Below are 27,910 nucleotides of genomic sequence, written 5' to 3'. Positions count from 1 at the left end.
TTAAGCTGAAGAGTTCAAAGGAAGCTGACATTTCCAACCATCAAAATAATTTAAACTTACAAATACTACAGTGGATTTTCCAAGCACTGGCAGGAATTTTAAGAACCCTTCAGTTCCACAGTTCATAATATCCTCCAAGACCTTCAAACAATGTGCAATTCCTCATCTGGTTTCAGCACTGTCATACATACACTTTGCAAGTGCTGGAATGCCTAAACCAAAATTTATTTCTTGCAATAAGCAGAATTCAGAAGCATCTATTATAGGAGGGAAGATGGATAATCCTTAGGGGCTCTTTTTCAGAATTTCTTTGATTTAAACTAGATCTGTGTACTGGGTTTTCTCGAATCATTGCTGTCGTTGGGCTCTCCCATCTAGAACTTCAATTTACTACCATGACTTGTCAGAGTACATTCAGTGCCGTGTATAATTTGATATTACATACTTTGCTTGACATTTTCTTTTTCAGCGGCAAGGAGAGAGGGCAAGGCTTTCTGACAACTCAACAAGATTTGAGGGGAGAAATAAAGCAAAATAAATGAAGCTCACCAATGCTACCAATTCGTTCTGATGTACAGACACCGGCTTTTAATGAAATACTTTACAACAGCAGTGCTGGGAAAGTAGTACAAACATGGGCAGAAGCCCCAGAATGCCTCTAAAGCCTTAACGGGTGTAAAGGGGCTCCTTCTAGACAGAGTGTATACAAAGCTTTCCTCATTTTCCATTATTTCAGAGCAAGCTCCTTTTTTTTTTTTTGCCGAAGAAGCAGCCAATTTAGTTGAAGCTCAACCCTCCGCGCCGGGACATGTGGTGGCAGATACTCCCAAGGGTTGCCCCAGGCGTGGTCCCCGTTCCCTGGTGCTGGATGCGGGAGGGCGGAGCACAGCCTGCAGAGGACACCGCGACGGACCGAGCAGGTGAGGGCGAGCAGGGCGGCTTTCTGCACCGAGCCCGGCAGCGGCGGGGCGGCAGGACAGCCGCGGGGCTGGCCGAGGCTCGGGCCGGGCTCCCGGAGCACACGCTCGGGGTCCCCACAAGAGGTGACCGTCTCTCGGAGCCACGGCGGGACCGGCCCGGCCACAGCCCCGGCCCCGGCCCCGGCCCGGCCCCGGCCTGGCCCCGGCACGGGCGGCTCCTGCCACCTGGCGGACGCTGCGCGCAGCGGCCGCCGCTCCCCGCCACCGGGCACCGCTGGAGATCATCCATCTACTCGAGCCCCTGCCAAAGCAGCGTCACCTACAGGAACCAGGTGGATTTGCAATGTCTCCAGAGAGGGAGACTCCATGACCTCCATGGGCAGTCTGTTCCAGGGCTCTGCCACCCTCCGTGTGAAGTAGTTCTTCCTCGGGTTGAGGGGAAGCTTACTGTGGTTTAGTTTATGGCCGCTGCTCCTCATCCTGTTGCTGGGCAGCACTGAAAAGAGCCTGGCACCATTGTCTTGACACCCGCCTTTGAGATACTTATGTGCAGTAATGAGATCCCCTCTCAGTCTTCTCCAGACTAAACAGGCCCAGCTCCCTCAGCCTCTCCTTGTAAGAGAGATGCTCCAGCCCCTCAATCATCTTTGCTGCCCTCCGCTGGACCCTCTCCAGTAACCTTTCTCTTTCTTCTACTGAGGAGCCCAGAACTGGACACAGCACTTCAGATGTGGCCTCACTAGGGCCGAGTAGAGGGGGAGGATCACCTCCCTCAACCTGCTGGCCACACTCTTCCCCCACTCTTTTCATCTATATTTATCCTCAGAGCAGGGGCTTTTCCTCCAGGATCTCAATCTTGCTATGACAGAAAGCAGCGTTAACAGTATTAGGTATCTGCTTAAAAAAAAAAACTTTTCAGAAGGCATACACACAAAATTAACTTCCTGGCATGCTTTATATCAAATGCTTGTAATTCGGTTTAAACTCTCACTTCTACTGGTTATATGAGTAGAAACTTTTAAAAAAGAGAATCGTTACAACACATGCCGCTCTCTCAAGACTGTTCAATTGATTAAAATGGCACCAATCTAGAAAAAGCATCTGTCTAGATTTTTTCTAAGTCAAAAAATCTCAATAAAGAAGAAAATCATCATACAACGAATGCAAATTTATACCTTCCAATAAATCACACAGACTAGCTCTGTGCCATTTTTTCCCATCTAAAATTAAATGGGGTTCAGTGTACAACAGGTGCTCTCTCCCCTTAAACTTTCTTGCAAATACATACATCACACATGTATAACAAGGTTAAATACAGGGAAACGACTATAATTTGATATTTCTGTCCAGTATGGAACTACACTTGGAAGCATTCCTCCTGGCTCCTTTGAACTGAATCTATAAATGCACATTTTAAAACTCAACAGATGAAAATGAGAGGATTTGACTTATGACACCTTCAGAACTTGAGCTTAGTTATTTCTTTTTAACTGGAACAATTGTGATACTGGCAATTACTGACATTTACTGTTTTTTAGACAGGGCACTAAATTATCTGAAAACACAGCACAAACTTGCTAATCACAGTTTCAACACAGAAAACACCATATAGATGTACTTCAAAATGGGGACAGTTTGATTGTTAAATATCTAAGTTAGGCACTGACTTGATCTGTATCAGCTTTCCACAGGGTTTTCCTGCATGTAGCTGTTAGACAAGAACTGTCCAAAGAAAACCACACCAAAAGAAGGAAAAATAATTTTTAAAAGCCTTTTGAAAGCCATGAATTGCATTTTATTTGAGACTTGAGGCAAAACCAGGGAGATCTTAACTAGAATTCAAAAGAAAGTTGGGGAAAAAAATAAGGGTATACTAAATGCTCCCAGGAAAAGGGGACAAAGCCATCATTAGATAAACCTGTCAGGTTGGATTCTTTAAAAAAAGGTATCTTCATCTACTCATTATTTTCACTTGGTTCATAAGACTCCTTTGCAGCAATGGGTATTTCAGGAAAAAACACCAAGAAGTTTGCCAATGTGTCCAGGAAGCTTGAGCTTTCACCACGTGCCAGGTAAACCGATACACTCTGCTGGCACAAAACCCTTATACACACTGCACATCTCGACTGCACTGACCTAACTCAACAACATCCAGTTCCAGTACAAACAAGGGCTGATTAAACAATGTGCTGTGGAAGAGGCCCAAAGTCTTCATGCAAAGACTAAAAGGAGTATAAGCTATCAGGAAGTTAAACAGAGGCAGGAGGAAGATGAAATATTGCAAGCACAGATGAGACACAGAAGTGTTGATTTTATGAATTGCTCCCTTACACAGATGAAAGAAAACACTCTTTCGCCTAAACCAATTAAAAGGGCAAGATTCACCCCAGAGCTTAAAGTAGATACAATTCAATTCTCTATTGCTTTCCTTAATTGGACCATTTTTATAAGATTTCTTGTAAAATTTAATGCTGAAATTACATTGCATTGTGGTGCTCATTTGTTTATCAAAGACAGATGATGAACTTCAACCCTCTAATATAAAGCAAGTGGGAATGAAGATATTGGATCTGTAGCAAATGAACAAAGACACATGGAGGAAGATGTTCTGTTTAGTTCAGTTTAGAAACAGAGAGAACAGATTAGTATGAGCTATACAAGGAATACCTAAACACTGTAACTGGAGTGAGTTACCCAGGGTTTCTGCATGTGTCATACTCTAGCCACAAAAGCCCTCACAACCAGTCAGATCTCTGAACATAAGCTGAGATGGTCGTCTGTGTGAATACCTACCAGAGATGTGAAGTCAAAACAAAGCAGGGCAATAACAGCCCTAATCACTCAGACACATGCAGGAAGGCAGCAACAGGTACCACACATGCTGCTCTCACAGGAGAGGTAGAGTACTTGATACAGACCTTCTATGCTCTGTTACCTTCACTGCCCAGTCTCATGAAACTCCACTTCTCATCTCCTGCACCTGGAGACAGTTTCAACAGGAGAGAATCATGTCACGCTCTCAGAGCCTGGCGCTCTTCTGGCCTCAAAATTACACCAACTGACGCATGAAATTGGTGTTCCTCTTAAGCATGCTTTGAACCCACTAGGGTGCAGTGGATGGGCATGGTCATCTCCTCCCTCATTTCTCAACAAAGAAGGGAACAATCTAGTCCTCTCTTTCTGAAAAGGTGTGCTAAACTGATGGATTTTCCTACATCCTCCTCTTTCTTTTCATCTAGCAGAAATTGAGCCTACTACCCATAGTGAATAAATCTGCCCGCACACCCCCTACTGAAGTATGCCTAAGCCATGGCCATGAATGCTGCTCCTGCACCTGCCCACTTGCAAGTCCAAACCCAGTTGGTGGATCTGCTTGCCTGCACATCCTTGGGAAGAAAGAACAATCCAGCAAAAGATAATTGTTATTCAGAACTCAAAGTGAAGTACTACTTGTAACAACAACTGCAGTCTCTAATTAAATGCATGTACTGAACAAAATTCACATACATCAGGAAAAACAATGATCAGATACTTCTTTTCAGACAACAAATAAAACCACTGGGAAACACTGAATAGTTCACAGTCCTTCTTTTCAAATAAGAGGCTTTTCTGAAAACTACATCAACAAAATTTTAAAAAAGAAAACAAGAACAGTATCAGACCTCCCAAGACCTGATCCACACGTACTCGCTGGCAGGCCAAACCTTTGCTCTGCCTGAAAAGAATGACTTTTAATAACGTGGAGAAGTGAAGGGGGAAGATGTGGAGGAGCTACATCAATTACAGAAGAGAAAAAAATCAGCTTCCATAGGGAAATAGATGGATATTCCGTTTCCATAGGGTTGTGATTTCCTGACAGTTGCTCATGCTATACACAAGTGGGTGGTAGGAATGTACTTCATGCCCCACTCACCCACAAAACCTGCCTCACTGAAGAGCTGCAGACACTCTACAGTGACTACTCCAACACCAATGTGAACTATGGGTCATTGGACAGGGAGCCTTTGCTGCTGCTCTGGTAGGGCAGCGAGGCTTTGTAAAGCGCATGCCCATATATTCAGCCTGATAATAACTGCCCATGCTGAAATCTGCACTGTAAGGCAATACTGATCTTTATCTCATTAAAGAAGGGGGAGAAGAAAATTAAAAATAAGAGTGTCATACATCTAAATGCCAAGTAATTAATAAACATTGCCACAATGCTGCCTGGGAGTTAAGATGCAGCTCCTGCCTCACAGGGTACCTGGTAAGCTGTGGAGGCTCTTAAACAGTTCTGTTCACACTCAGATGGTGTTAAAGCAATGAAAGGAAAAAAAAAAAGAAAAGAAAAAAATCTAAATCTTCATCTTCTCCAGGTCATGTGACTCAATGTAAACAACAAGGACTTCATAGCCCTGAGACATACATACCATTTCTTTGAATGCACTTTCTATGGCCCCAATAACCAGGCACTCATGTGGGATCTTCTTCTCAGTGAAGAAACGTGTTGGAGGGGTGCTGGGCGAGCCTGGGGCTCCCACACCACCGCGCAGAGAGGCCGCCCGTGTCAGTGTCCTGCTGTTGGTGGATGGGTTGTCAGGCTCCTCTCCCAGGCAGGTGGGCGGGAGGACGGCTGTGTTCCTCAGGATGTCCACAATCTCCTGCAGCTGCCCCAGGATATGGTGCTGCAGCAGTTTGGAAGCGACCACAGCTGCCCCTGACCCAGCGTGTCCATCAAACAGGGACCAGTAGTACAGGTTGATCCCATCTGTGTCCTGGAGAAGCAAGAGGGGAGAAAAGGAAGGAAAAGAAATAGTCACTATCACACAGTTGTGAGCAGGGTGACTGGTAGCACAGAGGCAGCAGGTGAAACACAGGTAACTTTCCCAGAGGCTACATTCTTTCTGAAATGCAGAAATACCCAGTGTCAGTACAACTCCGGTAGAAAGAAGAAATGCGTATTTTTACCACACATCCCCACCATGTTTTTTTCTTTTCCTTAACCTCTTAAAAAAAAAGTCCAATAAAAAAAAAGGTTGAACTTAAAATCTTTCTTATCTTACAGCCATCATAGGTTGTAGAATAGCATTTGAATATATGATAGACCTACCACCACAAAAGACCAGAATTCTACACAAAACAGCACCTGATACTTTTGTGACAGACCTTCTTTTTTTTTACTAGGCATGAGACAAAGGACCTCAGTTTGGCATCCAGCAACAAGATGTGAACCCTACTTCCACAACTGGTAGATAAGGTCCATCCATGCTGGCAGATGGGACGACTCAGGCTTTCCCTGCCCGTGCCAGCCCAGGAAACAGCACCTGCACAGAGGTCCTCGAGGATGACAGACACAGGTGGGATCAGCTGCACTTCATTTTGTTCTAGCCTCTATGTTGACTGCCTAGTTCTTCACACTCCCCTAAAAAGTTTCCTGTATAGTACTGGAGATGGTGGGGTACCTATCACTTAGGGCATTAACCCAGGGCTGGAAGCAAAGTAGCTCTGGGCATCACAAGCTCCAATATGCCTGGAAGATACCAAGAAGCCATAATCTTAATAACCTCAACTTTTTTGGGGAAGAGAAGTTCACCTAGCAATCCTCGGGTAAGCATTTAAGGCGTGATGATACCCATCTTTGCATGACAGCATATCAGGCAGCAGCATGGGGAAAGAGTCTTTCCTGTCTCTTGTTTCCCCTCCATTTCTTTTAATCCTGCACCTTCTCCCGGCTATGGAGAAACAGCTGTTAGTGGGGCTGCCTTGCAAGTCAGATGTGGGTGGACTAATACAGATTTAGAAAGAAACAATTTTGCAAGGGACAGGAACGAGGCTATAATATCGTAAAATACCTCGTAATAAGAAAGCATAACCTAGATCTCACTGCAGTCAAAGAACCTCAAAATTACATATGCATGTCGCACTGACTGTGGTCTAATTTAGGATGACAGACATGATTTGTTTTGTTCACCTGAACACTGCTCCTTTACACTACAGATCAGCAGCATAAAGTCTAGGTACCACGTACATCTCAGCACCTCACGCCCAAAGCACTGCCTATTCCAAATTTATGGACAGGGCTGTGAACTGCAACTCCTTTTACTCAGAATCTCAGGGCTGCTGTTCCAGCTGCTCCACTGGGCTCAGAATCTCTTTCTGCTGTTCCAGCTGCTCCACTAAGGTGCCATGATCATAAAATTGGATAAAAGTCGAGGTGGTTTTTTTTTGCATACAGCATTGCTGATGTGGTAAAGTTCAAACATATTCTTAACCAATGCATCAACAGCATAGTCATCCATACAGCAGAGAGCTCCTCCAAGAGGAGGAATTCATCAGTCTCTCACGCATTCTTCACTTCATTACTGAAATGCTGTGATAAGGGAGTATTGTCCTAAAGTACTGTTTACTTACCACAGTAAGGATCACACAGGATACATCCTAGTGGTTCCTGGAAAAACCAACAAGTGTCCACATTTCTGAACACAGCTCCTTAGCCAGACACCCCCTCCCCCCCCGCCCCATTCCTCTCTTCCCCCCACTTATCCAGCCTGGTAAATTCGTAAAAAAACCTGTTGTGAAACTTCCCCCTGAAGGCAGGATTGGCAGTTGTACTACCTTGCTCTGGGCTCAGAATCTCTCCAAGTTCTTACAACAGTTGGCTGTAAAATTCTGCATAAGTAATTTTTAATGGCTAACAGGATTAGCAATTTAAAAACCTGCTTGTATAAATAGATTGCTATTCATGTAAAATGTAAAGTATTTTGCCAACAGAAGCAAGTTTTCCAAAGTGAAAGTATTTCAGCTCAAAACTGAAACTATTCAAAATGACAACACTGTGCCTCCTGGGAATTGTGTATCAAACCACTTCTGCTCCCATTCTTTTCTTAAGAGTTTGTCTCCCTGGCCAAACTCCATGTTATGATGCACCATGTATAATGCTTCCACAGTTTTTGTCCTCATGTCCTTTAAAGTTGCTACTCCTTTGGAAATGTGCTGTCTTTGGGGGAAAAAAACCCCAAGGCATTTCAACTCTGATTGAGATTGAAATATTTTACCTTCCACCAAAAGGAAGAAGATACTTTATCATTGTTCTCCCCCTGCCCCCAAACTGGAACAGAAACTTACAATTGAGAACAAGCTTGACCCACACTCCATTTTCTTAAGTTCTCCAAAGCAAACCCCCGGAAAAGTCTGTGTTACAGCTTTTCAGAAGATAAAGGAGAACAGTTATTAACACAATTTACTCTCATAATTATGATCTCAACTCCGGATATGTCCTACACTGAACAAGCCTCATGTAAGTCTGGGAGTTAAATAAAGAGGAGACTGGGACACTTTAAAGCAATAAATGAACAATAGCCCATGACAAAACCTGAAACTGAGATGTTACCACCTATTTCCTCTAAGCCAATGGGTGGCACAAATTTGGACAAAGAAGTTCACATGGGCCAGAGCTGTATTCTCAGACTGTCACTGACACATGTCACTGTGGCATGGTCACATCAGCTGTGGTGGTTCACTAATCTTGCGCTTTTTGGACTTGTAATTCTTGTACAAAGAGGACGTTGCTACCAGTTCAGCTAAGTTCAGACATCTACACTACCCACCTCCAGGATAGTTCTCTAAATTGCCCTTATGTTGGGCAGACAGAAAAACTCCTGCATTTTCAGACTATGCTCATCTCATTCCAAAGTAGATTTATTTCTCCCTAGCAACAGCAGAAGCACCCTAGATAACTGGAAAGTCTGTATTCTAAGCACTCAGGGGAGATGACTACCATAATGCTGCTCTCATACACACATTCTGTGTGAGATGCTCTAGGGCCTTGACTTCAGCTGGGATCTGCAGGCATTACTGTAACCTAAATATTAGTCTTGAAAAACTTCTGTGTATTCCTACAAAGCTTCATTTACTTTTCACCTAGCAAAGAGGAAAACCACAGACAACCTATTAGCTGTCTAAAAAAAACGAAGAAAAAAACAAACTCGTTTTCCCCACCCTAAGAATAAAACCAGCTCCTCTATTTGAAAGAAATTAATTCCCCAAAACCACACCAATTCAATGAGAATTAAAAATATGATGTAATTAAAGCAATGACTCAGAGAACAAACAAGGGCCAGCAGTCAGGGCATGCAGATGAGGCAAAATGCACAGAAAGGTCCTTGCTTTTCCTCTCACAGTTGAGACGACCTTTGCAGCCACCAACCAATTACCTATTTTGGTGTGCATATGCATTGCTGTTCTCTCTCTTTTACATTTGGGAGCTTGAACTTCTTCCTGAAAAGAACTGACATTCTGCAAACTCTGAGAACAAGACATCTATTTTTATTAGCACTGGCAGTATTCTGCCAAAAGTTGTCTTTCAAATACCAATCTTCATTTCTTCTTTTAACTGGGCAGAGTCCTCAAATAGGACTGTGGTCAGTCACCACAGTGATTTATTTTAGATTTTCATTCAAAAGATTCCAACCTAACAACAGGCTGAATAGCTAACAGAAACATGAAGAGAAAACAAATCCTTCACTGCACTGACCTTACAATTAATTCCCAGAATGTACTAGGAAATTTAATAAGCTTCAGGCTCCTCAACTGCTGACCTAGCTTTCAGGAAGGTTCAGCAGTCTCCTGGGTTTTGCAATTGTAAAATATAATTAAGACATGCAAAGTTTTGGGTCAAGCAACCGACGAGAAATCATGAGAGAAATTGCATATATATATACACACATAGTTTGAGCTCAATGATATGAAGAAAAAAAAAAAAAGGAAAAACCTTAGCAATACCTAGTGATCAATTTGGGACATGCTTTTCAGGTAAGCTAGACAGTAGTCTTACATTGCAAACCTTCAGACTGTTGTTACGGAGCAACTTCCAAACAGGCAAATAAATCATGTTGCCACTAAAGATTTATTCTGGAAACTACAACCTACCCTGACTATTATTGTTCCAGATATGAACTACACTCTCGAAACACATAAGAGAGCAACTTGAGTTCTCATAAAATCTGAACTGGGCCAGCAATTGCCACCCTAATCCTAAGAGAAAAGCCTCCTCATGTTACCAGCGATATGTTCAGCTGCCTGTGGTAGGCTACCAGCCTTGTGTCACACAAAACATATAGACCATCCCAGATTTGTGGCACAGAAAACTACAGAATTAGTAATTATATATCCTCACATTACAATGACAATTAATAATGCATCACATTAAGTCCTTTAGCCTGATCGTCACTATGACAATATCCTGGCACAGGATTTCCATTTTGCTTGCTGATGGTTTTTGGCATTCATCATGAAGGTACACCATAGTTAAAGGCATTTAAAAACAGTGAAAAAGATGTGCAATTTAACATGAATGTTCTTGAATGGGGACCGACAGCAGATACGATTAATCAAGCAGCAGTGGAGTGGGGTGGGGGAGAAGGGGAGAGAATTACTTAATTAGGGTTGAATTTAAAGATTCTTTCCTTTCACTGCTCTGCTGATTTTATTACCCACCCTTTCAAGAAGAAAACCATGTTTATGCTATTTAATAGAGATCCTGGGATTTGTTTGTGTGTTGGCGTTAAAGAAATGTTCGCTTTGGCATTTCTGGCCTACCACCCCCTCCTTTCCACCTCTGGAAGCTCTGGAGAGTCCATGATAGTGGACAACACATGGATCTCCAGCTCCCCTATGCTACTTTGGCAAAGCACAGGGCTGGATTGATGGTTAGCATTAAACAAAAATAATCACACAGTCTCAGATGTAGCTGATGTTTCATAAACTTCCCAAAAAGCAGGATAAAACAAAGATGGTATGTGGCACTCTCAAAGGTTCTGTGGAAAAAAAGAAAAATCTGAGGATGATGAAAAGGACTCTTAAATGAAGAGACAGTTTCAGTACCTATTTCCCTTGTGCTCCACACTTTGAAAAACAGAACAAGAACAGAACTCTTTCCTTTCCATAAACTTCCCTCATTTCTTTTTCCTTCAGTATTTCTGCAAAAGTGGTTCACCACATAGAGACAATTTCAGATTGTGTGTTACAGTGGGATTTCCCTATGAGGCATTTACAGTATTTAATCTCTGGCTTTCTTACTAAGTATTTCCTGGGATGATAGTCTATCGTTCACTGTAGTGCCTAAAGTCAGTATTTCTAAATTTTATTCACACAAATTAAGTTGCACCCTCATCACATTTAACACAAAATTCATACACTCCTTAAAAAATATTTGCCAACAGTGTTATTTGAGGGGTATTATACCTCACAGTATAAAAATATGAAAACAAAATATGACACATCATAGAAATGAGCTTTCCCCCCCTGCCTTTTTAGATATATTCAACCAACAAAAGATGTAGCAAGGAAAAAAATCCTACTAACTGCTAGTGTAAGACTGCCCTCTAGTAGAAAACTTTCTCCAGGATGCCTGTTTTGGGAAAATATACTACAAATTTAAATACACAAGCTGTGGTCTAATAACATAGGTTTTCCACAACTAAATAATGAGTGTGACAGCACTTATGCCAGTGCCATGTAGAAAACAGAAGTAAATCTGTCGATAAGAAGAGAACATATAAAGAACAAGACAACAAATAACTAGAAAACAGTATACTCTATTATATGGAACAGCTGGCTCCTGACTTTAGATGTTATCCTCCTTTCTGGTCAAAATATGTCAGAAATAGAATCAAGAACAGAAGATTTGAAACAAAATTGTTTCTCTCAAGAAACTTGAAAGGGAGTGGCTGTTTCAAAATCAAGATGAAAGATGCAGAATCAAACTAGGAAATACACTAGTGAAGAGAGAAAGAAAAATTAGAACATTCCATGAGACTTCTCATAAACATTGTGTAAGCAGATATTTACTGAGGAGGTATTTACCGACAATCATGAAATTTCAAATGGATAAAAAGAACCGCTTTTAAAAACAGCTCTAAACAACTAACTCTACCACTACATTGCTATAACAGTACTACAACTGTAACAATGGATAACATCAAGGTTAGGTAAGATGCCTTTCCAGTAACAAAACTATTTTAGATCCCTGTATTTTAATGCAATCTAATCTTATTAACTATGCAAGAGTTGGAAAAGAGTTCCTTCTGAGGAAGTTGATTAACCATGCAGTGCATGGCTTTTGCTCCTGAGAAGCTTTTGATACTGGAAGTTAATTGGGCTTTGTGAAACAATGCTACAAAGATTTTTATGTCCCATGCAAGCCCCCAAAATACACAAAAGCAGGCAAATTTAGCCCAGTTACATTCACCCACATCCCAGACACAGAGGCACTTGACCACGTATCTCACACATTAAGTCTGGAACTTAACCGTGGCGTGAGACCAAACCTCGTATCTCCGCACGGCATCAAGATGTGTGTACCCAGGCTGGTGTGTGCACGAAGGTCTTTGCAGTGTGCCTGTGTGCATGGCACAGTGATAGTCTTAGTGTCAAACAAACCCATCACCTGGACCAAGGACACTGGTGCTTATCTTGTTGTGTTTTCTATATACAAACAAGTACTGTGGCCAAATGTGGCTTCATTAAACATAATTAATACATACAAAAGTTAAATACACTCCTGAAACCAAGCACCTTCCTGAACCAACAGCAGGCAGTTGCATGGACTTCGTAGAAAAGACTTTTAAAACCACAGCTTATTAAAACAAATTCTGTTTTGCCTTGCATGACTGTATGCAGAACGCTTAGTCCCAGCAAGTTTGGGGCATTATTCTTTATCCAGGAGTTTGCAAAAATGTACTTGAAAAAAGAAATCATGACTGTCTGAATACAATGAGGAATACCAGCACACAGAAACTGAAATGTGATTTAAAAAAAGGTTTTGAAGAGGAAAGAACAGGGACATTTCCAAACCCTGAGAATCTGTCAGTTTGAAAATGTTGCAACAATAATGAAGTATGAAACAGAACTGGAGGAACAAGAGGTGGGGAGGGACACAGTACAAGAGGAATGCTTGTTCCTCAGGACCCCAATGAACCCTGCAGCCATCAGGTGTACTAAGCCATGGAATTCTGGGAGAGAGACCAAAGCAGGCTGCTAATCACCATGTGATTTAAAACAGACATACACACCAACCAACAAAAAACCTCAAACCACCAAGAAAGGCTACTTACAGTCCACTGAAAAATTAATTATTGCTTAGGGACAACGTATCTTCTCCAGCAGCAGGAATGCAGCATGTCCACATTGTCTGACTCAAATATTCAGACAGGGCATTTAGTATTACATGGTGAAATGCTGGAATTGAACATACACTATCAATCACTGCTGGAGGCTGAGCTCATGCTTAAAGAGCAGATGAAGTAATTAGCCAGTCAGGAAACAAGACAGATGAAGAATAGCAGATGATTGCCAGTAACAAGTGTATGACATACGTCAGACTTCACACAAATGAGAGAAGCTATAGTCTGCAAAAATCACTGAATTCTGTGTGCTGGATGACCTTGCCCTACCTGCATAAACCAAAAGATTTTCCTGCTTTAGTAGTTCATTAAATTAGAGAACACAGGTATCTTTCCAACATTGGCTGAAGATGTGGTTTAGTGGCTTAGATATAAGACCCATTTTAACAGACTATATGGTTCATATAGGTCTTTATCGGAGCCCTGTTGTAGGCACAGGGGAAAAAAGCTCCTAACGCAGTGTCCACAGAGCTCCATGTAGCAGAAGTGTGCCTACAAGACAGTGCAGAAACTTAGAAAGAGCAGATGGAGGTTGACCTGTGTTTTTGTGGCACCATGAGGCATCTGTGTAAATTATAAAACCATAGAATGGTTTGGGATCAAAGATACCTTAAAGATGATCTAGTTCCAACCCCTCTGCCATTGGCAGGAACACCTTGCACTAGGTGTAAGCTGCTCAAAGCCTCATCCAACCTGGCCAAACTTCTCTGGGCAAATGGTTTAAATGCCTCACCACCTTCACAGCGAAGAATTTCTGCCTAATATCTAATCTAAATCCTCTATTAGTTTGAAGTCCTTACTCCTTGTCCTGTCACTACAGGCCCTTGAAAAAAGTCCCTCTCCAACTCCCTTTAGGTACTGGATCACTAGTCCAATGGCTCCTTGGAGGCCTCTCTTCTTCAGGCTGAACAACCCCAACTCACAGCCTGTCTTCACAGGCTGTGCTGTGCTCCAGCCCTTTCATCATCTTCAAATTTCTCAACATTATATTTCAGAAATGAAACAAAAAGAAAAATCCAGGAGCATCCCCTTGCCCATCTTTAAACTAAAATATCTTAGATGCAAGGAGCATTTTTCAATGCAAAAAATTAAATATCAGAGCTAAGAAAAATACAGTGAAGTGTTCTGCATTTAAACAGGGATAATTAGTAAGAGGTAAAGAAAATATATGAAATATTCAGAAAACACCCTTTAGTGCCATATTCTCACAATCCTTTTGTATTTATTTTGTATTTCTCCACTGACAAGATACAGAAATTTGCTTACTGAATTGTCTTTCAGCTGGAGACCTTCTCCATTGGGCAGTGATGACCTCCGTTTTGTTGAAGAGTTCTTGTTTGGTGTAGAATTACTGCCTCCAGCTTTTTTCTTGACAAAGAGGACTTCACAGCTGGCTTGATCTTCATTGTGCGTGCTCTTCCCTGCATTTATTACCCTAAGAAAAAAGCAAAACAAAACAAAGAAAACAAAGACCAGATTAGCAAAGCACAGAAGCCCCCATCTGTATCTCATAATGTGACTCGAGATGTAGGGAACCAGAGACCAGCAGTGTTGCAAGTCCTGACTGAATTAAAATACCTGACTGCCTTACACAGATACAAACATACACACGGGCATACTTGCTTATTTCCGTACACACACACGACATAACAAGCATTTTCTGCAGAACTATGTGAATAAGAACCAAGGGTGCCATGAGCATATTTCACCCCTAGGCATACCATACCTTTTCTTACAAGAGACTACTTTATGGATGAAGTTGATAACACATATGCCTCCCAGCTGAAACATGAGACCCCCATTTGCTTTTCTACTTGTCACCCTCTGCTATAAATAATGAATCTGCTGGCTAAGAGTGTGCATTCTGTCAAGTTCCAAGTCTTTGCACAAACAAAATACCTGCTATAAAACTACAAAGCCGTTACTGCTAAAGGCAGTCTGTTCAAATGGCATATATTAGAAATGCTATGACACAAATATGAAGGAAAGACTTTGTCTCTGACAGGCAAGTCAAGCTTGCTTGTACCACAGTGATACAGCGATGCATACTAAATACATCCCTCTAGTACCGCACAACGTAACCCCCTGCCCCCAGAAGCCTACCTCAAACCATCTGTCCCATCTGCCCTGTAGAAAACAGAAGATTTGCACTGAGCTGCAGGCATGCAAAAACCAGCACTAAGAGCTCAGTACAAGCTTTAAACAGCCAAAGGTATCCTGAGACTTGTACCACAGCTTCCTTCCTTTGATCAGTGATGAGGCTGAAATAACAGCTATTCCACCAACAAGTTTTTAAAATCTTAATCAGAAGTCTGTGTTATCCAAAATACTGTGGTTACTATCATCAATCTCAGAACAGTCAAGCTCAAACACATTTTCCACCTTCTACATGAGAATCTTATCACAAACTGACCAATTTTGCATCAACCGACAGTCCTGGGTTCACATGGGGAAAACCTGTGCAAGCTGGGATGATGTCTTGTTCCAACCAAGCAAAGACACCATGACTTGGATGCAAGCATGCGTTCTTGCACAAACACTATCCACCCACTCCTTTCTACTGCAAGGTTTGGGTCAACAAGTTGACCGATACTCAGAGACAGTATTTCCACTACTGGACAAACACAGAGTTTCACATCAGGCACACAGTGTCTTTAGAAATAACTGCTGCCTCCCCAGAAACTAAAACAGCTTGAAGGCACATCATAGTCCTGATGGCAAGTTTAAGACATACTTGACTTCTTGATCTCTAATGTTTTCATTACAGTAAAACTTTACACAATAGGAAAATACTTGCTAAAGGTTGTTGAAATGAAAACAAAAACAAAAGGAAGGCTAGAAGGGGACCCCAGCTTGCCTGCTCTTGCTGAAATGTCAAGTCTGTATCAGATGATACTTGCTTGAAGATAATACATTCTTTTGACTTTCAAGGAGCAATATGATGCTGTGACACGCAAATGAGTATTCCTGCCTTTGAACAGAAAAAACAGTCTTTTTAAAAAAGAAAATGTACATCCCCTGCAATTATCTGCTTTCAGAAATGGGAAGCTTCCTTACAGTGCTAAATGCCACACATTGCAGTCTATCTGTATGCACAATACCACTATTTGTTTGCAAGTATGTCTTGTAACTAAACATTAATTGTGGATAAAATTATTTTGCAAAACACACAGAGCAGAGATGAGAGAGGAATTAGTTGCAAGGCCCTTGTGAGCAGTTTAACCACTCATCCCCTGTAGTGCTTAACCTTTGGGCAATTGCAGATGAAATACTGAGATGCAGAGTCTGAAAACTCTCATTTTCTTGACATTAGGAAAACTAGAAGTATATATTCAGAAATGGGGGGGGAAGAACACACAACACACATGACAAAACCAGAAATACCAAAGCAATTAAATCAGCTTTCAGTTTGAAATGCCACAAACATGATTAAAATACTGCAGCAGCAGAGAAAGTGTAGTTTTAACATATCAGGAACTAATCAATATTCAGTTTAGCCAACCAGTCTCCTTACTGATGCTGCTGTTTTCAATCCCATTTTAAAAAAGACAAGTGAGAGACAAAAGTTACTCCTTACAAAAATCACTACTTTCCTGCCACTTACTGTTCCTTATGAAAGTCATTGAACTCTTGGAGTAGCTCCGGTTTCTGAGCTTAGTGATGGACTTCAGGACTTGTGTGGTGGAAGATGTTCTGATGTTTAATGACATGTCAAGTTATGTACAATATTACCATTTTATAAAGCTCTTACCAAGAAAATTTGTCAAGGCATGAATACATTAGAAAGACTATGAGAACAAAGTGACCCAACAGGCTGGCTTGACATTCAGCTATCACGTAACACCTGGAGCTGAAATTGCATACCAAGCACCTTGCTAGAAGAGGATGCGATCAAAAGGAACCTGGCAAGACTGAATACTGAGTAGACATGGGAGTTGGGATGTCAGTGTATTGAGGAGGGAGGAGTGGGGCTCTGAACAATGCATTTCATCCGAGAAATCAACTGTCTCTCCCAGAATTCCAGTTTTTCTTTCTTCATCAGAGGATTAAGCATATTTTATTCTCTGTGAAGGCCTGGATTTGTCATAATGTAAAAATGGTGCTTACGGATCCTACCAGGTAATACAGGGTCTAGATACCAAAAGCTGCCCCCTAGCCTGACACAGGCACTCTTCTACTCTCACATCCCATCTCATAGGCAAACCCTGGAAAACGGCTGCAGTGAAGCCCTGTGATTTTTAATCTCAAAGCCTGAACTATGCGTTGGTGCCTGATGCCAAGCACAGAAGCTGGTAACATCTACTCAGCTTCAAACAGCTCTGTCTTTGCTGACTTTTGAGATGCTTTTCTTTCTGCAATTTCCCAAATCCCTCCTCCAGGCAATTCTTTCAACCAGCTTTCCAATGCTGATTTCACTGCTGTCTTTCCTCCTTGTTCTCCCAGACTGCAACTCATCAGAACAAAAATCACATCTAAGCTGCTTATACAAATAACAAAGCAGAACTAACAAGATATGAATATCTCTAAAAGGTAACTCTTAATTAGACCTCTGGAATTTTTTATGGAAAAATCTGCCCTTACTTCCACAGATGAAGTGCCTCAGCTTCCAAAGATTGCCCCTTCATATCTTTTTCTGTCTAATTTAAGTTATAAGTTATCCACCAGTAAAGTGACCAAAATGAGATAAAACACCTCTGATCATTTCAATTCCATTTTACCATTAATATTAATACTAATGCAGAGAAGAAAATAGTTTAAAATTAATTAAAAGACAACTGAGGCCTACATAATTCTCTAGCTTACTTAGACACACATTTTCAAGTGAATTCCTCCTTTTGTTCTCTCCAAATTTTTCAAGACACTGATTAAACCTATTGATGATCAATTGCTTTCCATCCTTTCCCTCCTCTCCTCCAATATCTATATATCTCCTATCCAATCTTTTGCAATGCTCAACTTAAATAATGTACCTAATTTGGATCAGAAGCCCCTCTTTCTACAGAATTCATTGTCTCTACTGTGTCAAATGCATTTCTCAGTAATAAGTAATCCTAAGGTTTAGTTCGAGGTATAGTGGTGCTAATAAAAACCTATCCCACTTCCCAAACAGGAGCTTCCTGAAGCCTGCACAGTCAGATGGTGGGGTTTGGTCACAGTTGAAGTATCTGCATCAACATTTATGGACACTTCTGTATTTTATGGGGCTTAATCTGAAACATGTCCTCAGCTAAAAGCAAATCCACCAGACAGGAGCCAGCTAGTTTGTCTGGCTCACAGTTAGCATTCTGCTGGTATCTCAGGAGACCCCAAAGCCCATCTGACTGAATGGAAATGCAGGTCACACTGTTCTTCTATTCTTCATTCCACAAGCAGAGCTTAAAGTCCTGTGACAAGATCACTGATTGCAAAATCCTAAGTTTATCTTAAGAGAACCAGAACAGGCCTGGTGAACAAATCCAAAACAGGCTTTGATAGTAGTTTCAAAAAAAACCCCAAAACAACCCAAAACAAACCACAAGCAAACAAAAACCCACAAACAAAAAAGATGGCTTCAATCTTTTGAAGTATCTCTATTTATCCCTCTAGGTTTTTTTCATCAATACCAATACATAAACTCTTTGGGTGTTTTAGTCCTTCCTATACCACGCTCTTTGATATTACATTAAGTTGTAATCAGCCAAAATTCCAAGCTGTGTTGTAGCAGGAAAGTTTTACCCACCAAAAAAAAACCTCAATGAAGTTGCCTTACCTGCCTGGAGCAAAATATAGCCCACAACAAAAGCTTCAAACAGTCTACAAGCTGCAGTAAAGGAACATTGCTTGTAAAGTGCCCTACATGATGTCTTTACTTGGGGAACCTGTGCTCATTTGCTCCACAAATATTAATCCCATACAAATGCAAAAGTTCTGTGTCCCCTCCCTACAGGTTAGAAAGAAAAGCGGAGCTAGAAAAAAAGAGGATATATCCATAGGCAGCTTGTTGTACGCTGCAATTTTCAATTCTACCCTCCTCTGGGGTTTCAGACTAGCAGTGGACACCTGTAGTTGTTTTGACTCTGAATTAATCAATTCATCAGGAAGCACAAAGCCCTTCTCTCCCCCGATCACAGGAGCTACAGCCAGCCTCTCCTCTTTCCAGCTGTGGCGCACACACGCCCCTCCACAACTGCATGGCAAGAGCTTGCATCCAACCCAAATAACACAGAAGTAACCCAGACAAATGAATACCATACCTATAGACAACATGTTCCTAACAGTTTTGTGTTATAATTTCAACAGTCTTAGAATGAAGATTAAAGATCCCATAAAAAACCAACTTTCACATAAGTGTTGCTGGCTTTACTTTCCCCTCCCACTTCCCCCAATGGATTAGCATGTAAGTAGATGCCACTGCTTTTTTCTGTGACATCTCACTTACAGTCTTAGATTTCCAGGTAGGTGTCTGTTTCCTCCCTTTCACCCACATAAGATTTATTTCTGCACTGGGAATCAACTTGAAAGAGATTTCCTTCTAGCTGTTCACCTCCTCCCTCAGATGAAAGGCAGCTTTTCAAGCAGCCTAAACAGTTCCATTCATTCATTATTGTAACTGTCACATTGTGCACGTCAAAACCAAAGCACTCACTAGTATTGTCCACTGTGGGCAGAAATTGAAGCCAGCCCTGAATCGGTTCTCTAAATCTATGGGGCTAAATAAAACTTTCATTTTATTAACCAAGGAAGAAGTGAATATTTAGCCATAAAATCTTGCAATGATGTCCTGTGAAAATATGGTTTCTCCTACCAGCAATTACACTGGTATACTAGGCCAAGTTCACTTTAAGGCCCAGCTAGAAGCTGTGACACTCATCAAGATAGTAACGACTAAATATGGGATGAAAATAGGCAAAGTATAAAAGTAGAATACCACTTATGCCGGAAATTTACCACAAGGACAGTGCAAATGATCATAACCTGGTAACACAGCTTGTCTTTGGACTGAAGTCAATGACATCTTGGAAGGGTCTACTCTGATGTTATTTGTATGGACTTCCCAAAATGCTACAGTGCAGCACATCATCCAGCTACCCTTTCCAAAAAAAGATTAAATACTAAGCGACTACAAGGAACAAAATAGTTGTAGGTTACTGCAGGAATGAGAAAGCTCTATGACCACCACACAGGGAGAAAAAGCTCTTTTTGATAATTAGCATGCAGGTACTGCAGAAGAAAACCAAGGGACAGTGATCCCCAAGCAGATGCTGAGCCAGACCAGTGGGATACAAAGGTGGTTAAGCATGATCTCACTTCAGAGCTGAGCAACCTCAGCCACAGCTGGCAATACTACTTGCCAGATTCTTCTTCCTCACTCCTTCTGTACTAGCTATCAGAATGGGGTATGAAGAGGTTGCAAAAGCAAAGATTAATTTGACACTGTAAGAGAACCACCATTTATTTCCCACAAAGCACAGTGAAATTGCAGAGAATGCCAGGTCAGACTGTTCACCATGCATATTTAGATTAACTTTGAGTAACTCTAACTAGAGTAACAGCCTGGCTGTTCAACGCTTGCTGAAGTATAAGCAAGAGATCCAAAAGACAATAAGAATAAACAACTTTGTGTTGGCCAGTGTCCTTCTAGTCCAGTTTTCACTAACTTAGACCTTTTTCTTCTTCTCTCCAACAGTTAAGTTCTCAAACCCTGCTAATCTGCAGAAAATGGGCCTGAACTTTTTTCCACGGTATTCAGGAAGAAGTTGCCTTGAAAGTTCTTCAAATTATGCTTCTTATATGAATAGGGCACATTCAATCTGGTGAAGTCAGCCTGCAGATGATGATATTCACACAAAAACATTGAGATTTTTATGCATTATTAGATTTTTCTAGATTTTTGTTGTTGATAAACCTTACCTTACGTTACTATGTTATAGTATGTTCCCTCATTACGTTATTATGTTATAACGTTATTATGTTGTTGATAATGCTTAGTAGTTTTGGCTGGTGTGGTAAGTTTTCAGCTTCAAATTGAAGCAGAAAGCATTAAGAAAACCCTAAACTGTAGTGAAAAGAAATGGACCCTTTCTACAGGAATATCCTTTACCATGTCTCATTAGCCATGTGTGAATAGTGCCTGTGACTTTGCACATTAGGACTGGCAACTCTTGAAATTGAGGCACCTGGTTCAGTCTAAAGAAATCACATCCTGACAGTAACTTCTTTATTTTGTTCACAGTCATTTTATCACATGTGATTTCGCTGTCATAACCTTTAAGGGTGATCCTGAAAGTTCAGATGAGCAATACTTGATTTTTGACTGCACACCAAGAAACATATCACTGGACAGTAGTTATGAGCTGCTTTTTTGATGAAAAGCATCTCTGGATCTCTCCTAAAACTCACATTCAAGATGGGAACCAAAGTTCTGCCACTCCTTTCCCTCTAACGCAAAGGAAAAGTAGCCACTTGGTTGTTCCCATGAGCTGTACACCACCTTCTGCCTGTGAGGCCGAATATAGTCTTGACCATGAGCTTCCCTCATAAGGAGGGTACCACAGTTGAGACACAGTCTGTTAAAATGGTTGCCTATGAGGTTCAGTTGTCCCCACAGAGTTATGTGATAGAAATACAGAATCACTCTAGTTAAAATGATGAAAAGGCAGGGAAAATCAACCTGCCCCTAATCACTACAGCAAGGGGCATCTGGGCCTCAGAAATATTCACTCTGTCTACAAGCTCAACACTACCATTACTACTACACCACCAACTACTACTACTATGCAAAACCCCAACCAAAAGCTTAATTTGAATTAAAATATTTTTGTTTTCTTCTAGACTTTTAAATGAGTGTCTGCACATGACAAGGATGCATGAAGAAAACAAAAGACTACTTCCCCCTCCTCCCCAGTTTCCTTCCCAAAGTTCTACTTTTGAAAGCACATCTAAAATAAACCCTTTCTTCCTTACAGAAATGCCAATTACATGCAAATAAAAGTTCTCCTTATGCTTACAGTGAAGCAAGTTGTGTGTTTAAAGTAATGCAGTAAATCCCACATCTTTAGATTATGATGCTGTAGACCGCAGTCTCAGCTTCAGGGTTAAGAGAAATCAAGATAAATGGCTTATGCAAAACTGGTCCAAGCTTTCAACAACAACAAAAAATGATCTCTCATATTTAGCATGTGTGAAAGTTAACCCCAAGAGGTGAGTGGCGACAGTACTAATCCCTTTTATACAGCTGTCAACTGAAATTAGCCCCAAGATAATCTCTGCAAGTGTGACAGAGAAGGTACACATATCCACAGATATGCACTAATGCCTTATTCACAATATCCCTCTACTGCAGCAGGTACTTGAAGCCCCCACAACCTGAAAGAAGTCAGTCAGCTAATTTATTTTTAAAAGTCATAATAGAAACTGTGTATGTATGGAAGCACACATATGCAAGGCAAGGGGGAGGAAAAAGAAAACAGAGAAAACATTACGTACCGCTTTATTACCAAAAATCCACAAGTAGGAAATTAATTCAAAGCCACTCATATGCTGGTAATTTTTAATAATTAAAGAAAAACTACACCCTAGTGCTGGAGTTTTACATCCATCACTTTTCCTCTGGGAGGACATTAGCTGGCAGATCTGCAGGAAGGGGCCATGTGCAAAAAAACACTCCAATGACTCTTTGCCATAGAAACATGTCTCAAAACCCAGTCTGTTACTTCTGTTACCAAAATTGCATTCCTAGACCTCATCTTTGAAGCTGCTAAAATAGAAGCTAAATGCAAACCAATGAAATATCAGCAATCCTGAGCCTGGAAAAAAAAAAAGATTACAGAAAAATGGCAGCTCCCTTAATCTTCAGAGATCATGATTCATCAAAACATTTGCAGCAATCATTCATTTATTCCTCTTGGGGCTAACAATAAATTCTGAAATTAGCTTTCCTAAATTCAAAGTATAAAAAAGTCACCGTAATTAATGCAAAAGAGCATTAAGAAAATTTTTGAGTACTTTTACATATATTTTATATACACATGCATAAACACACACCCCCCCTCCCCTAAACAAAAACCTGTGATGTTTCTCATGCAAGTCATACAAAATTCAGTTAAATGTCATTGAAAACACTTATCTTTCATGTAATATAGGTCAAAGTGCTTAACATATTTGCTCAGTGGTTCAGCCATCACAGATGAAAATTTTCAAGTGCAATGATAATTTAGAGTGAAAGTCAACATAGAAACCCTGGTAAAACCAGTGCCAGTAAAAGAAGAATGAGAGCCAAATGCAGAATTTCTACCCAAGAGCAGGCAAATAGCAGTGAGCAAATGAGAGTCTCTGTGTGTGCACACAGCTTGGAGACAAGGGCGTCCTTTCCAGCCCCATCTGCTACCTTTATCAAGAGGGAAGGTACCGAAGCTCTGGGGTCTGCACAACACCTATTAACATGGTATGCCACAACCTCAGGGTAAATTATCCCTAGGGGCTCCTGCTTGTCCTTGCAGGGGGTAGGATGAAAAGATATGTTCCCACCCAAGAGCAGAGGAGGCTCAACAAAGTTACGCAGTTTTCAAAGGTGCAAAACCAGAGAATCACAGAACAGCTGAGCTTGGAAGTGTCCTTTGGAGGTCATCTGGTCCAAACCCCCTGCTCAAGCAGGGTCACCTACAACAGGTTGCTCAGGACCTTGTCCATATGGGAATGCAGAGGGAGGAAAGCACAAAGCAAGAGACATGTCTTACCTGATGTGTGCACAGGAACTGGCCCTGAGCAGGAGCAGCTCACAGACACCCTGTGAAGTCTGAAAGGTCACACCTCCCAAGCACTACCATCTCCCCTACTTGTGCATGCATCTGCCTCCACCATGAACCTTACCCCTTCCAAAGTCAATAGCACAAGCACCCAAAAAACCTCAATCCAAGTTTTCACTTGTACATGCAACAGGCACATTCGGAAAGCCTACAGAGTGGCAAATACTTAGCACAAACACAGTAAGCAGGGCCAACACTGAATATTTAAGAAAGCACTATAACTAAGGAGAATCACTCGTGTCCAAAGAGGCCTAGAGGAGATGGCATAGCCTGGTACAAACTTAAGCAGCCCCTATGGGGTAGATCCTGCACAGTGTGACCAAAGGCACACGCAATGCCAGAGAGGCCTCAACAAGAACAAAGTCAACACCAGAACCAATTGACTACTGTAACTTCCATGTAAACCTCTCCACGCCTCTCAGACCACTGGGAAATTAAAATTGTGTCAAGATCTGTAAAAATATGTATTCAGGAAATAATAAAGTATTAGAGTGTCCCTGCATCCTGCTACACCAAGGAACAACTCACTTCCAGACATTATAAGTTGCACAAATGCACAAAGGCAAAGAGTGAAACTGGAAGCTTGAATTTATAAACCCCTTGACAAGATTCTAAATAAATATTAAACAATGTATTCAGACTGAAAAGAAAACCCCACAGAATTCAGCAGCTGAACAATCTGTAAAATTAGCAAGAGAGGCAAATACTCAGGCAAAGGATGAAAGGCAAACTTCAAGTAAAGTCCTTCAAGCCCTCTCTTGGCTTTCCCAATATAAGCACCCTCCACCTTCATATGCCAGTGTGCTACCCCACAGGGACACCCGTGCAATGATACGATTTTTTTTTTAATCCAAATCAATATATTTCCACAACAAGACTGAAGAGACAATATGGAGGAAGAAATAGCAGATGATAGGGAGAAGTCCTGTCTAACATTTCTGAAAAAGAAAGCTATGAAATTGTATCTTAGGAGTCTAGGAAGCTAGTAATGAGAAAGAAATGGTGCACCCCAGTTTAGCAGTATGTAACTGTGAACATCAAATACTGATGTGTCTCTTTTCTGGGAAAATCCACTCAGGTTTGTCTTTGCTTTCAAGAAGATGATCCCAGAGCACCTTCACCTTGGCACTGGCAGTGGTTTTGCCTCAAGAAGCCAAGTACTTTTAATCTTCTTACGCGTCTACATGTGTCTAGTCACCCACATGTGACTGCTGCTACAAGTATGGTCCCCAGAGGTGAGATCTAGTCAGATGTCTACTGTGCAGACAGCTAAGTCTGCTTATAAAGTCTGGGTGATTAGCTCAAAGAGAAAGAAGACATCTAGGGGCATGATTCATCTGACCTATTTTAGTTGTTTACTTAGCATGAAACGTGTCTTCCTCTTCGTGGGTGATAAAGCTGAGCCTAGACACTGACACAGCAGGTTGTCAGCATGTGGTCAGATGATTCCCACTTACATGCTTGAGCTTATGAGGGTGGAGGGAGCAAACAAACAAAAAACAACAACAAAAAAGCCCATCAACTTCTTTCTGGTTTTTTGCTATTTGAAATGCATTTTCCTCAAAATGCATCTTTGGTATGTATGGTATGACTAATAATGCCACTCAGGGCAGAGAATTAGGGTTTAAAGGGAAGCAGAAGAAACAGAAATAAATGCAGCAAAAATTATTTTAAAATAAAGGCCAGGGACATATTGGCATTATAGCTCCTGATGCAATATGCGAGTTTAACATGGTGTAACTATTTAAACGCATCTAAAACAGCTGGTGGGATTTTTAGACACAAAAGGAGATAATTGCCAATCTCATTCACAGCAATTAAATCTGTATAAGCTAAAATAGGATCTATTGTTCCCCACAAATACTGGGACTGGGGCCAGAAGTAACTTCAGTGGAACAGAAAGTTGGTGGCTCGGAAAGGGGCTGAGAACTGCGTATTCTCCAGCATAATAGGGAAAAAGCCCAACCCACAGCCAGGAACCAAAGACAAGTTCAGGCACTTTTTCATAAAAACAATTTCTCGTCTTCTAAAAGTACCAACGAGATGTCAGAAATTAATATCAAAACAGACGTCAACATAGCCTTATCTCAGTCCATATTCCACACACATGGAAATGGATCCAGCAATTTCTTCTGGTGACTGAAAAGAAGAAAGCTAGAGATTATTATTGCTATATTTAGACATTTGCACAGTACCCAGATACATACCTTTGGAGTCATTGAGCACAGGATATTTAGACAGGCACAGAAAGCTGGATAGCTGTTATTAAAAAGGCCAACACTGCCAGTAGAGAAACAATCATTAATCTGCTCTCAATTCAAAATAATCAACAAGTGGCAGGAAAGGATTTGCAAATCATTTGCCAAGGACTAAAACCTCCAGCAGCTTTAAGTCATGGCTGTTAGACTGGGAAAAGCCACAGAGCGGGTGCATGATCTTCAAAGCAGTGCACAGGCTGCCCCCCATTCATAAAGTGTCCCAAGGAGACTTGAGTTCATCTAGCTGGGATGGGGCACTAAAGGCAGCATACAAGAAATCTGGTTTCAAGATAGCAGGAAAAAAATCCTTCTAACCCATCTGAGAAAATGCCTGTCTCCTGACTAAAAAACTTCAAAACCCAGACTGAGGCTGGGACACAATGTGGGGTTATGACCAAAAGTCTCTTGCTTGGCAAGTCTGAGTGCAGCCTTCAGCCCCTCCTTTAGGGACAGCATTTTAAAAAAAATTTAAAAGTTAAATCTGGACTTTAAAGAATAAAAATCTGTTTAGGTCTCTAACAGAACAGCCTGCTGGAAATGCAGACTTCCCCTACCTATAGGCTGAAAGGTGGATCAAAGCTCCCTCTCCATCTAGCAATGCTGCAAAAGACTCCATGGGCAGCTTGTTGGCATGTTTGGTCCCATCCTCTGCCTAAAGGTTTTTCCCTTTTCCCTGCATCAGGCCCATTACCTTCATTTTTTGCACTTTCACCCACCAGACAAATACTACCCCTTCTCCCCCAAAACATAATTAAAATTTTCAGATCCATTTCCTGATGGTTTCACAAGCTGTCAGGCCAGCAGAAGGCTGGAGACCTTGAGCCTGCTGAAAGGGAAGCACCATGGCTGCCCCAGACAGGCAGGAGCAAACTCTGCAACCTGCTCCACTGCACAAGCCTGCTCCTGGCTACATCTGTATTACCACATACAACTAGCCCTTATCCAGCCCAGGAGCCAAGGGCATGGGCTACTCTTCATCTTCTCCCAGAGCTGAGTGTCTGCATCTAAACTGCCCAACGCTGCCCAGGCTGCTCCTGGGTACCATCTGAAAAACTGCCAGATTGCACAGGCTACAGCTATGCTGGGCACACACTAGAAATACACCCATAAACGCATGACAAACACTGAAGCCAACACTTGCTTCAGCAGTATTTCCTAGTACGAATGTTGCTCTGGCAGTCAGAACAGGACCTACAATGAAGGGCAGTTTATCCCAGCCTGCAGGCTCAGGAATTCCCACACAGTCCTATAAGGTCTCTAGTGCTGGACACTGTCAGATGGTTACGCCTTTCTACTTGACAATTTCTCAGGAAACTCAGAGAAACAAAAACAAATTTTTTTTTTTCTACACACTGTCTCTTGAAAAGGAAAACAAACCCCTCTTATTTTACCATATGATGCCCCTGAAATATAATTTTGCCATAAAAGATGAGTACAGATAGCTGCTGTTTTGCACCATGAACACCATAATTAAAAATAATTCATCTTCAAAAGACCTTTCTCCGAACCTTCAAGTGTGTTACATTATTCACGGGAAAGACTACTTATGCACTCAAGGAAAAATGAGGTTAACCACTCTTCTGCAGCAAGAAAATTTACCAATACCAAAGAGGGTTCTGCAGAAAAGCCCACATAGTTTTTGAACTAACTGGGATGTTGGTAAAGATGAGTGCCAGGAACTTAAAAAGGATGGTCATTTGGCAAATCCCAACTCTGTGTTGAGAAAACAAGCACAGCATCAGCATTGCAGTGTTGTGGCAACAGCAGGGTGAGAGCCATTCCTGTCT

The 27,910-nt window shown here is 41.4% G+C and overlaps 1 protein-coding gene and 1 long non-coding RNA gene across 3 annotated transcripts in view; one reads left to right on the top strand and one right to left on the bottom strand.

Moving 5' to 3' along the window:
- Positions 1 to 27,910, bottom strand: part of PPM1H (protein phosphatase, Mg2+/Mn2+ dependent 1H) — a 133,789-nt gene that overhangs the window by 58,827 nt on the left and 47,052 nt on the right. For both annotated transcript variants that reach the window (XR_004239575.1, XM_032105532.1), the window contains exons 2-3: positions 14,348 to 14,516; positions 5,330 to 5,674 (exon numbers count right to left, since the gene is read on the bottom strand). Coding sequence is in view for 1 of the 2 variants with exons in the window: in XM_032105532.1 (XP_031961423.1) it covers positions 5,330 to 5,674; positions 14,348 to 14,516 (514 nt within the window). In the remaining variant the exon portion in view is untranslated. The remainder of the gene's footprint in view (positions 1 to 5,329; positions 5,675 to 14,347; positions 14,517 to 27,910) is intronic.
- Positions 821 to 22,074, top strand: LOC116442489. Its single transcript, XR_004239576.1, has 3 exons — positions 821 to 920; positions 6,084 to 6,256; positions 20,748 to 22,074. It is a non-coding gene; the product is annotated as an uncharacterized LOC116442489 (long non-coding RNA).

Source organism: Corvus moneduloides, chromosome 4, assembly GCF_009650955.1.
Source record: "Corvus moneduloides isolate bCorMon1 chromosome 4, bCorMon1.pri, whole genome shotgun sequence".
NCBI classification, from domain to species: Eukaryota; Metazoa; Chordata; class Aves; order Passeriformes; family Corvidae; genus Corvus; species Corvus moneduloides.
Note: the sequence above shows the minus strand (reverse complement) of the source record. Positions and strands in the feature narration are given on the sequence as shown.